Source organism: Micropterus dolomieu, linkage group LG02 (assembly GCF_021292245.1).
Source record: "Micropterus dolomieu isolate WLL.071019.BEF.003 ecotype Adirondacks linkage group LG02, ASM2129224v1, whole genome shotgun sequence".
Classification (NCBI taxonomy): Eukaryota; Metazoa; Chordata; class Actinopteri; order Centrarchiformes; family Centrarchidae; genus Micropterus; species Micropterus dolomieu.
The window spans coordinates 17934986-17947264 of NC_060151.1; the positions used below are offsets into that span (position 1 = coordinate 17934986).

Genomic DNA, 12279 nt, shown 5'->3' on the forward strand with positions numbered 1-12279 from the left:
AAACATACAGAAGACTGTTGGGGAGGAGATAGTGAGGAGACAATGGGCTATTTTAAACACACATTAGGTTATACTTGTCACTGTACTGAACCATTTACATTGATCATAAAAAACAGCTTTGGTTGACGAGTCCACCTCAGCTTCCCCTGTGCTGGAAATTTTGATGCTGTATATAGACACATCGCCATGGACTGCCCTGCCAGCTTGGATGACTTGGTCAGATACCCAGAGACATGTGGGATCCTTTGGTTGTTATAAAAACAGACTGGCAAGTACCGACCAGAATAAATAACACCCTCTACTGGCAAAACAATCAAATAGGCGGTGTGGAGGGAACAGTGTTTAGGTCTGGATAAAGGGTGGGGAGGCCCACAGGGGGCAAAGTGCAGATTGGGTGGAAGTGGTCAGTTGGATTGCTTGGGTCAGCACAGATGGCAGGAAACCAGATGGGAGCAACTCATCCGCCTCTCAATCTCCAGGACTTGGCTTCAAACCCAAGCATTCAGCGCAATTTGGCTTTTTAATCATACTTTGAATTAAACATAGCTGACATCACTTTAAAGATGCAACAGGCAGCACACGGTGACATTATGAAACCTGGATTTGAGCCACTAGTGAGGCCTGATGACTTTTTTTTATGTTTTATTCAAATTCCTGATAAACAACATCTGTATAGAAGACAATTCTGTGTGTGTATTTAATCAGTCACTGCCTGCCGTCACCTCCAAGTGATACCTCTTGTAGTGGGATGGAGTTACGTTTTAATTCTCCTTCAGGTATTACGACAGCTGTTTTGGAGACAGGTGTAGATGGAAATCACGCACTCCTGGCCAGACAGTCAAATTAAATCCCAAGCAAAATTAAATTAAAATGCAGCCTCAATATCGGTTTTGTAATAGAAGCAAATGTGATGAGAAGCAATTTAAGCTATTTAACCACTCATGGACTTTGGAGCACTGGAATAACATAACACTGGCACACGCACACACACTGATTATTCTTTTTAGCATTTCTGGATGAGCATGAATAGGAGGCATTTAGCCGATTACCCACAGGCAAAAATAAATTGCTCAAATGTCAGTCAACTAATGTCAGTGTTCAGTGCTCTTGTTTTTCATAATGTGTTCTGCTCTACATTTCATTAACCTTTCTGCATAAAGGCAGCTCTTTTGAAGTAAGCTGTGTGAAGTTATCGCTCTCCCATCTACTTCTCAGATCAATACCATGACTGGAATTATACTAAGAAATAACTGATGCTTATAGGGAACAAAGATTATAGACTTGGACCTCACTGTTTTGTAAGCGCATTGTTTATTGTTTTATATTGCTATAATTATTCTCTATTCAGGTTAAGTGCACCTCCAGATTGCTTTTCCCCAGCCATTACTGGTCACTTTGTGTTTTACTGAGAAAATAGGTTGGAGTTTCTATGGAAACAATTACTGCATTCAATTGAGAATGCCACAGCCCCTGCCCTGTCCGAGGTTGTCTCAATGAACACAGAGAAGAATAGCAGAAATTAGTTTTCTTCTTATTCACCATCACACGTGTATAGTTTAGTTTTATAGCACATTTATAGAAGAGTAACAGATACAGAACATATGGAGAATTAATTAATCAGTTGAGGTGATTTATTTTTTTAATGTATGTAAATTATATAAAATATTGTTTGTTTTAAACTTACAAACACATGTTCTACTCTTCTTAAAGGCAGCTGAGTGGTAGAGCTCTTGTAGGTAATGATGAGATTGGGTGAGCAGGTGGTGTGCAGATCAATAGTGAGCCTGAAAGGAACAAGTGATTACTACTGGTAGTGTACTCTGCTCCTTTATTACCCTCTTCAAAAGAGCAGCAATCACGAGGACATTATTTAGCCAAGAGAGCAGTCAATTTAGGCACAATAGGGATCCAACACAATTGTCTTAACCATTGTGTCATTTCCTCAAAGGCAGCTGCGTCAGAGGCCGAACCACTCAGTTTCTATATTCGTTTACATCTGTGCTCGGTTGAACAAATAATGATGAATTAATATGTTTTATATGTGTGTGTCGGGGTGTGTGTCGGGGTGTGCGTGTGTGATGAGAAAAGGTCAAGACAACCAACATGATGATTTCTTATTGTGCTCCGTTACAAAGAACATGTCAGTAATCTTGTTTGCTCCCCCAGTGTTGTCATTGTTTGTGCTAAACCATTGCTCATGCATACTTTGCTTACTTGTTTAATTTGGACTTCTCTTGATGAACTATACTACTATAATCCTACCAGCATCACAGGGATTGAATATTCACTTCCCTGCTTCTATATCTCGTGGCTCAGTCTGCAAATGTTAATTTGTATTTGGCATGATATAACGATTTTCTATAGCCAATACAGATATTTCTCTAACTGCAAGGCAAGTGTATTACTAACACTATGTATATATATTTAAATGGAGCCCACGTTTGTTATGTTAAGATTTTGGAGCTAATAACTTTCAATCACACATAGGTGTAATGAATTCAGATTAAAGCTAAGTAAATACAATACTGGTGAAGAACGCCTGTATTTCTCGAGGAAGCTTAAAAAAGCCAAATGGCCATGACAAGTTCTTGTCAGCTGTCACAGAGGAGCAATAGAAAGCATTCTTACTGGAAACATCACAAACTAGCATGGGATGTGCACAGCCCAGGACCCGGGGGGCTCTGTAGCGGGGGATTAAAACTGCTCAGAAGATCATTGGTACCCATCTCCCAAGCATCAGTGATATCGGTGGGGTGAGGTGCCTAAGCAGAGCCCAACGGATACTAAAGGACAGTACCCACCCAGCCACAGCCTGTTCACCCTGCTGCCTTCTGGGAAGAGATGTAGAAGTTTCTGCTGCCACACCACCAGACTGCAGAGCAGCTTCCCCCCCCAAACTATCAGACTCTTAAATTTAAACTAATTCATCCTCAGCACTGCTCCAGTGATGATAGTTTATTTCTGTTTACCATTTTTATAATTGCTTCTGTATTAATGTATATTGTCTGCTATATAGCAGAAGGGAGTTACAAAGCTCACTTTCACTGTATAACCTGTTATATTGTGACAGTAAATTTACCTATCCTATCCTGTAAGTAATTTATAAATAAATGATGCAAAAGGAATCCCTGCCAATCATTTCAAAAATGTATATTTCTTGTCTAAATTTTATAGGAGTCATACATTTCATCCTCAGTTCCTCCCAGAGCAAGAACTATAACTGAGGATACTAACGTCAAGTGGACAGATTCAAGACATAACAGTTTTAAGTATAAATGTATCACAAGAACCCGGTGTATAAAGCAATACTCTTCTTGTTGTTGGAAATAATCCGGTACTGGCGTACATAATTGACTCTGCATTTGACTTTTGCTCTGTCCCTTTAAACAGGGTACCTTTAAACGGCATTTTGTGCTCAACTACATTTCCCACAACATACGGTAAGTAGGTGGGACTGTGGACCATCTTCATAATCAGGTCAACCAATCATATACGTTCACTGGCGAGCGCGTACTTCGAAAATGCGTGACATTGTCCAATGATCTTGTGATATTTCACAGTTTATAAAAATCCGGCCAATCGTGGTGCTGCCGTTCATCACGCTGGCCAATCAAAGGCCTACTATGGTGTAGATGGGCGTTACCACAAACGGCCAATCAGATTGAATGTGGAGTTTAAACGGTGAGCGCGGGCGGTCCTAGAGTAGCTTTGGGGCGGATTCAATAAGTGAGGACGCGTGCTTGAATTTGAATTCAGGCAAGAGTTAAGATCTTGTTAAGATATTAGTCAACTAAGTTACTACAGTACAACAGAGGCAGCGAGCAGTATTGTAACACTGTATATCTTATTTTGTGGTGAAGTAGTCTGTAGAGTTCATATGTGTGAAACATATTAGCTAGTTTGCCGCAACATTTAAATCGCTGCTCAGTGTTCTCAGCTAACTTAAAGGCATCGCTATTAGAGGAGAGACACTGCACTTGCAATGAAAGCAGGCGGTAAGTAACGTTAACTTAAGTTAAATTCGACGAGCGCTTACTACCAGAAATATGGTGATTGCTTAATGTATGGTGAGTGTTTGTGAATGTGTGTTAAATTCTTGCAATTTTACAGAGCTAACAGTGGTAACTAGCTCTGAGTCTTAGCCAACTCAAACGTTAACCAGTGGGGTAACGTTAGCCATGGATTCTTCCTGTAAGTTACTGTTAGTTTCAAATGGGTTAATGCTGACAATATTTGTTGAAAATGTGCCTGCTCCTGGAATTTTAACGCGTTTGTGGTAATTAAAAACTATAATACAATGTTAAGCTTTATGAAACCTAACTAGTCGTTAAGTTGAAACTTAATTTGAACCTCGGGAGGGAAATTTCGGCGCTCACTTGGTTCGACTCTCCCTGTCCGATGCACAATTCATTGTCGTTAATGCTTACAGTTATTCCATTATATGTGGTTGTAGTTATGCTTATTTTAGTACTTTTAAGGTAATCGTCTTTTATTTAAATATGTTCACATTGAAACAGGGGGTTTGACTAGACCACCCGGAGACGCCTTACGTAAGGAGTTTTGACTGTGCAGCCATAACTTTTACGTTGGTGTAACTTACCAGCTAACATATTAACCAGCCACTGGTCTGCTTTAAATGAAGTGCAAATATTAGTTTAACATTAATGTGAGAATTAGTTTGTGAGCCCTGCACTAAGATGTGAAATGCTTTTGGGTGATTTGGTGTGTGTATGTACGTGTGCACTTCAAATGTGTCTACTACTATGCTGTTTCTTGCACTGAATATGGGAACCATGGTAAAAAAAAAAAGTAAAGAATGGGACAATGCTTGTTAAAATGTATGAATTGTCTAATACACTTTTTATTTTTTCTTCCAGTAGTCCACTGCCATTGTTCAAAATGCTACTCGGTTCCATCACGGAAGCGGGTCCGTAAGCGAACTCCAGCCCTAACCTTGCTGTCTCTACCTGAGGAGGTCCTCCTTTGTGTGCTCCAGTGCCTCTCTGCTGAGGACCTGTTGTCTGTCAGAGCAGTGAGTAAACATTCTATACACACTGTAACACCACCACAAAACCTCTTGCATGTATGTGCCATGCCATCCCAGATTTGGTCTGGCTCTGGCATCTTGTGACCACCTGATTTGGTAGGTCAGATGTCTCTTTTGTTGAGGGATCAATTGTCTTGACATCTCTCATAGGTTCACTCCCAGCTGCGGGACATTGTTGACAACCACTCCAGTGTATGGGCCAGGGTCAGTTTCAGAGATACTTGGCCATCCCCCAATACCTTATGGCTATTTGAAAGGTATGGTCATTTCTGTCAAGGAAAAAAAAATCTCACTAATGTATTGTTTTTCTTTTTTATGGGCTTATACCTGAAACATCTCTCTTCTTTCAGAGCTGCTGAGAAGGGGAATTTTGAAGCTGCTGTGAAGCTAGGGATTGCGTATTTGTACAATGAAGGACGTAAGTTAAACCCCATAACTCCCTAATTCAACCATTCATTGAGAATAGGCTTAGCATTTATGTTTTTCTTCCTTTACTTAATATTTGTTGGACCTATGTTAATACATATACCATCTATCTTACAAGATCATCCTGGTTAAGTAAAGGTCAAATGAAATCGGGGGACGTAAAACCCTCTTGATGAGTTTCAAGTGATTATAGCTCTTCACTTGTGCCTTGTTTCTCTCCACCAGCGTTGTTGAGTGATGAGGGGCGAGCGGATGTATGTGGTCGCAAGGCCTCCCACTTCTTTAGCCTGGCAGAGAGCCTGCGCTCTCCCGCAGCGTATCCCTTCATCTGGGTGTTCATCCGTCCACCATGGTCGCCCACCGGCAGTTGCTGCAAGGCTGTGGTGTTCGACCGCCTCAAGGCTGAGTGTGACAACAATGTGGTAGGTTTTGCCACTGCCATTTTTAGATGGTGGCTAAATGTGCTTACTTTTGAACCAACCTTGGTGGGAAATTAAGCTGCATTCATTTTTAGCTTGTGTCAATAATTTATCAGAGCTGATAATATTAGTGTGTGCAAGTATCAATTTATTTTGTCCTCTTTCCCCTACAGGAGAAGAGAGGGCCCTTGTTGCACTGTTTGGCCAGAGTTTTGCAGCTGTTTGAAGTGAGTGTAAAAGTGAGACTGAATGTTTCTGGGTGTGGTGAGTCCAGTTTCTATTAGCCTCTAATAAAAGTGTTTAGCTTTGTGCTACTGTCAAGGGCGGGGGGGCTGTCCGACTAGTCATTAACAGCACAGATGGGATAATTGTTTGTTGGTTTCTTAACATATCACAGCTATTGCCTTAAACTCCCTGTTGATTATTCTTACTCATAGCCCTGGTGGTGCCTTGTTATTTAATAGTGTGACAAATGATTTCACGTCATTGCTTACATAGGTTTGTTTGAATCATGACACATAAGACAAGACAATGTATGATTACTTTGTTGATCTAGGAACAGAACATTTTGTCAGTTTGCTTGGTAAGATCTGTCATTCACATCTGTAATCGTAAACTTTTTCCAGGAGAATGAAAGACGCCAGGATGCCATATCTATGCTGGAGGAGTCGTCACAGGCTGGCTGTCTACAGAGCTCCTACCTGTTGTGGGAGCACAACAGGAAAGCAGCTGTGAGTTTCAATCTCTCTTTCAGTTTGCTAATCTGCGTTGTTCTTGGATACGTTGGTCTTATTGATTTAGGCTGCTGAACAGTTTCTCCTTGTCCAACTTGAACAACAAAATATTTGTTCATAGTTTAGTACAGATATGCACTCAAAATGATTTTTTAAAAAACAAAAGATGAACTAAATTGACAGTTTAAAAGTTTTATTGTATTGTAGTTTTATTTTTTATTTTTATTTCAGATGGCAGATCCAGGCAGGTACCTCCAGTGTGTCCGAACGCTGAGGGACTATGCTGGTAAAGGATGCTGGGAGGCACAGGTGTGTGTGTGTGTGTGTGTGTGTGTGTGTGTGTGTGTGTGTTTCAACACAGACAATTACCATTATATTGATGCAGCAGTTGATTTTACTGTGTTTTTGTGTATTTTCAAGCTTTGCCCAAGCTGCACCACGGAATCACAAAAATGACTAATGCTCTGTAATTACCGCAGCAAACTACTTCACAACTTCAACATATTGTTGTCTTTTCAGCATGACCCAATTCAACATGCTGTCAAGCCATTGTGAAATATGTATATTTAACATGTTGCCTTTTCTTTCCTCAGCTCTCCCTGGCCAAAGTGTGCAGCAGTGGGAATCCTCTGGGTTTGGAGTCAAAGGCCTGCTCTGACTTGGTGGCTCAGCTCTTCAGCTCCTCTAACCCACCATCACAACACTGCACTCAGGGTATCCTCAGACGGGGCATCAAGGACACCATGAGGTAGACAGGAACAGAAACTCTACCATGATATTACTGGCATACGGATTAATCTTTCTAGACAATTAAATGTTCCTGTTCGACTAATTGTGATTTATCTCTTTTTAAATGCATTTATTTAAGCAAACATGATCTTTAATTCTTACATGTCTCCCTCTCTTTGTCTCTCCAGGTATATCTTGGTGGACTGGCTTGTGGAGGTGACCACCATGAAGGATTTCTCCAGCCTGACGCTGCATGTAACAGTGGGTTGTGTAGATCGCTACCTGGCTCTGCGCTCTGTCCCCAAAGCTCGCCTCCAGTTATTGGGAATCGCCTGCATGGTAGTTTGTACACGGTGAGAATGCACACATGCTTATTCTCTGAAATGTTCATATGTTTTCATTATTTTATTTTTTTTAATGTTGCTTGATATAGATAGATGGGGGGGGGGGAGAGAGAGAGAGATAGTGATTAAGGGCTTATTTAGGGAAACTAGCTTTGACGCTAGCAGATTTTGAGGCTCTTTGGGGTTTAAAATGTTTTATGATTGAATTTTATATTGGTTTTGAGGGTACATTTAATCATCCATTTGTATTTTGTTTTGAATGAATACAGTTTAGTTATAGAGTAAGATGCTTTTCTTTTTGAACCTTTTCAGCTATATCAGTAAAGAAATCCTGACCATACGTGAAGCTGTCTGGCTCACAGACAACACCTACAAATATGAGGACCTGGTTCGAATGATGGGAGAAGTTGTCTCTGTGCTGGAGGGAAAGATCAGGGTGAGCACAACAAATATTCTTATGTCGTGTAGAGTATTTAAGTGCTGAAGTGACTGACGCCCCCCCCCCCGCACACACACACACACACACAGAGTCCAACACTGCTGGACTATGGGGAGGTGCTGCTGTCTCTGCTCCCTCTGGAGAGGCGGACCACTCACCTGTTCAGCTACATCTGTGAGCTGTCGCTGCTCTACTCTGCTCTCTCCACGCCACCACCTGCCAAACTGGCCTGTGCTGCACTGCTACTTACGCGAGCACTACATCACTATGGTAATGTCACACACTGGAACATCACGCCAGTTTGAATATCACCATTGCACCTGCACATAAAACAAATAATCTTATCAAACAAGAAGAATTTACAGCTTTAGTTGAGTGTTAAGTTTATATTCACCTTGATTTATGCCCTTGCTGTCCCTCTCTGCAGCTCCCCTCTGGCCCAGCCAGTTAGTTGACTACACCGGCTTCTCCAAGCAAGACCTCGTCTCCCTTTCTGTGCTGCTGTATGTCAAGTGGTGAGTGTCGCAGTGTGTGTGTTCTGACTGGATTGGTAGCCAAGCAATTAATTTCTCTCCTCCTCCTGCTGCCAGGTCACATTCAGACACAGACACCCCTGTGTGTCTGCAGAACAGAGCATACTCAAGCCCTTTCTTTTTACGTAGTTAGTGAAGAGATCAGTTCTAATAAAAATAGCACTGATGTTGTCATGACCTTGGGAGAGGGAGAGCATCATAGTTGTGACCTAAGCACACTCAAGTATCCCTGAGTTTATATATTTAAAAAAAAAAAAAAAAAAAAAAATACCAAAAGAGAAGCTCTGGACATTTCATCCTTTTGAAATGGGTACAATTTCTTTGACACCTGCCCTGCTGTGGCTATGTGTTTGAATAGCCATGATAGCCAATGAAATAGGTTCCTCAGTCGGTCACTCGTAGGCAGCACAGTTCTCACTAAACCATAGCATTATCCAGCTTGCATATTTGTTCAGTTTCTAAATGTGATGTCTAGTCTTGAGCACAGTATAATATACATTTTCTCCAAATGACGTTAGACCAAACATACCTCTGTAGAAAGCGGGTTTTGTGAAAACTCAGAGTTTGTTAACCCTGAGATGAGGGGAAACTCTGGGTCTTCAGGTCCAGAAAGAGGGGTAACTTAGGGTGCTTTCACACCTGTAGTTCGGTTCATTTGGTCCAGACCAAGTGGAAAAAAATGATGCACTGTTTCTGCATTTCAGTTCTGGTCTAACATTGGGCTACCATTCATGCTTATAATAAATTACTTAAACAACTCTTTGCGATACAGATCAGAAGCATTAAAGTGCTGCATAAACTTCTGTCAGTCACCAGAGTTTGAATTGCCCATATGGGTCCTGATGATGCAGGATGACAATCGCCAAAGCTGTACAATCAACAAGCTACCTGTAAGTCTGTGTAATGTCATGGTTACTTTGCTTGGTTCGTTTGTAAAACTGTGAATATGAACCGGACCAAAACTAAAATACAACAGTGTATAATTTTTATTTTCACTTGGTCCGGACCAAATGAACCGAAGTACAGGTGTGTAAGCGCCCTACTGCGGGTCACTTACTGTGGTAGCTGACTGTGAACCTAACCTGCTCACTGGCTGGTTCTCTTCAGTAAACCCTGAGTTTTGAAACACTGTTTCATTTCCTCATTAGCCATCTTTCAGACATTTTTTATATGCGCATTTTGCAGTATCTCATTAGAAAAAGTTGATGGAAACGGCAAAATTAAAAAAAATCCTTAATTTCGCAGAAACGTTTTTACGCTTGCTTGAGGTGGTTTTTGCCTTTGTCGAAATACTGTTAATGCAGTAAATGGGAGATGGAAACACTTTTGTTTCTTGTTCAGAACCCATACATCTTCATTACAGCCATGTAACGTCAACTACTGACAGAACTACACCTGTAGTAGCCTGGTTTATTCGCTCCAAACTAGCAAATGGAAACGCACATAAATAACATTTACTTTTTTTTGCAACATTTCAATGGTCTACTTAAAATTTGCATGACAATTAGACTGAAACATGGCTATTGATTCCGTCCTCGTCAAAGCAGATATTGAAGCGCATTAGTTAGTGGATGTTTACTGTATCTTAGTCTAAATCCTGGTATTAGTTTGATACTCAGGACTACCTAAATTTACTGTTTTATGCCCTGTCAGTTATTTCTTTGAACAGCGGTTTTTGGCTTCACAGTGAAATATTACACAAAATGAAGTCAGCCTCAGCTGATCCTACCTTTATGTCACTGACTGCGCGCAAACAGACAGATGTCAGTTTGTTAAAGCAGTTCAACTAAACTGTTTATTGCACATCATGTGTAATCTCAGTTAAAATAGTAAATAATTAACTATGACCAATCACTCATGATGTGATTGTCGCACTGATAGCACATAATTCCTGTAATATTGGAGATCATACGTTACTATTTGTGAGTAAGCAGGATTGTGGTGCAGCTGCAGAATGTAGTTAGTGTTTTTTAAATAAGCTGCATGTAGTCTGACCATGTTTTAACAGCATTTCAATTACTTTGTTTAAATTTTGTGCATTTACTGAAATAAAGCCTCTGAATGCGTGTGTGTGTGTGTGTGTGTGTGTGTGTGTGTGTGTGTGTGTGTTAATTTCTTAACTATATTTTCCATCTTTAGTTTCTGGGCTATGTGTTTTGTCCTAGTCAGATTAAAGAGGAGCAAATATACACTGCTCAAAAAATAAAGGGAACACTTAAACAACACAATGTAACTCCAAGTCAGTCACACTCCTGTGAAATCAAACTGTCCTCTGTGATCGTCAATCAGTGTTGCTTTCTATTTCACATGCTGTTGTGCAAATGGAATAGACAACAGGTGGAAATTATAGGCAATTAGCAAGACACCCCAGTAAAGGAGTGGTTCTGCAGGTGGTGACCACAGACCACTTCTCAGTTCCTATGCTTCCTGGCTGATGTTTTGGTCACTTTTAAATGCTGGCGGTGCTTTCACTCTAGTGGTAGCATGAGACGGAGTATACAACCCACACAAGTGGCTCAGGTAGTGCAGCTCATCCAGGATGGCACATCAATGCGAGCTGTGGCAAGAAGGTTTGCTGTGTCTGTCAGCGTAGTGTCCAGAGCATGGAGGCGCTACCAGGAGACAGGCCAGTACATCAGGAGACGTGGAGGAGGCCGTAAGAGGGGAAACAACCCAGCAGCAGGACCGCTACCTCCGCATTTGTGCAAGGAGGAGCAGGAGGAGCACTGCCAGAGCCCTGCAAAATGACCTCCAGGAGGCCACAAATGTGCATGTGTCTGCTCAAACGATCAAAAGCAGACTCCATGAAGGTGGTATGAGGGCCCGACGTCCACAGGTGGGGGTTGAGCTTACAGCCCAACACCGTGCTGGATGTTTGGCATTTGCCAGAGAACACCAAGATTGGTAAATTCGCCACTGGCGCCCTGTGCTCTTCACAGATGAAAGCAGGTTCACGCTGAGCATATGTGACAGACGTGACAGTCTGGAGACGCCGTGGAGAACGTTCTGCTGCCTGCAACATCCTCCAGCATGACCGGTTTGGCGGTGGGTCAGTAATGGTGTGGGGTGGCATTTCTTTGGGGGGGCTGCACAGCCCATGTGCTCGCCAGAGGTAGCCTGACTGCCATTAGGTACCGAGATGAGATCCTCAGACCCCTTGTGAGACCATATGCTGGTGCGGTTGGCCCTGGGTTCCTCCTAATGCAAGACAATGCTAGACCTCATGTGGCTGGAGTGTGTCAGCAGTTCCTGCAAGAGGAAGGCATTGATGCTATGGACGGCCCGCCCGTTCCCCAGACCTGAATCCAATTGAGCACATCTGGGACATCATGTCTCGCTCCATCCACCAACGTCACGTTGCACCACAGACTGTCCAGGAGTTGGCGGATGCTTTAGTCCAGGTCTGGGAGGAGATCCTTCAGGAGACCATCTGCCACCTCATCAGGAGCATGCCCAGGCGTTGTAGGGAGGTCATACAGGCACGTGGAGGCCACACACACTACTGAGCCTCATTTTGACTTATTTTAAGGACATTACATCAAAGTTGGATCGGCCTGTAGTGTGGTTTTCCACTTTGATTTTGAGTGACTCCAAATCCAGACCTCCAT

At 42.0% G+C, this 12279-nt stretch overlaps 2 protein-coding genes across 5 annotated transcripts in view; both read left to right on the forward strand.

Moving 5' to 3' along the window:
- The first annotated feature begins 3692 nt into the window (after nt 1-3692).
- Nucleotides 3693-12279, forward strand: part of ccnf (cyclin F) — a 40001-nt gene continuing 31414 nt past the window's right edge. For 2 of the 3 annotated variants that reach the window (XM_046029673.1, XM_046029684.1), the window contains exons 1-13: nt 3693-3995; nt 4878-5032; nt 5198-5304; nt 5398-5465; nt 5699-5895; nt 6066-6119; nt 6519-6623; nt 6858-6935; nt 7220-7374; nt 7544-7708; nt 8012-8135; nt 8228-8408; nt 8566-8653. In XM_046029673.1, the coding sequence (XP_045885629.1) occupies nt 3983-3995; nt 4878-5032; nt 5198-5304; nt 5398-5465; nt 5699-5895; nt 6066-6119; nt 6519-6623; nt 6858-6935; nt 7220-7374; nt 7544-7708; nt 8012-8135; nt 8228-8408; nt 8566-8653 (1490 nt within the window). In that variant the 5' untranslated portion in view covers nt 3693-3982. The remainder of the gene's footprint in view (nt 3996-4877; nt 5033-5197; nt 5305-5397; nt 5466-5698; nt 5896-6065; nt 6120-6518; nt 6624-6857; nt 6936-7219; nt 7375-7543; nt 7709-8011; nt 8136-8227; nt 8409-8565; nt 8654-12279) is intronic. The other variant, XM_046029676.1, reaches the window with a different exon arrangement.
- The window catches only part of LOC123957122 (ubiquitin carboxyl-terminal hydrolase 22-like), an 11146-nt gene continuing 10967 nt past the window's right edge, over nt 12101-12279 (forward strand). The window contains exon 1 of one of the 2 annotated variants that reach the window (XM_046029711.1): nt 12101-12150. The gene's annotated coding sequence lies outside the window, so the exon portion shown is untranslated. The remainder of the gene's footprint in view (nt 12151-12279) is intronic. The other variant, XM_046029706.1, reaches the window with a different exon arrangement.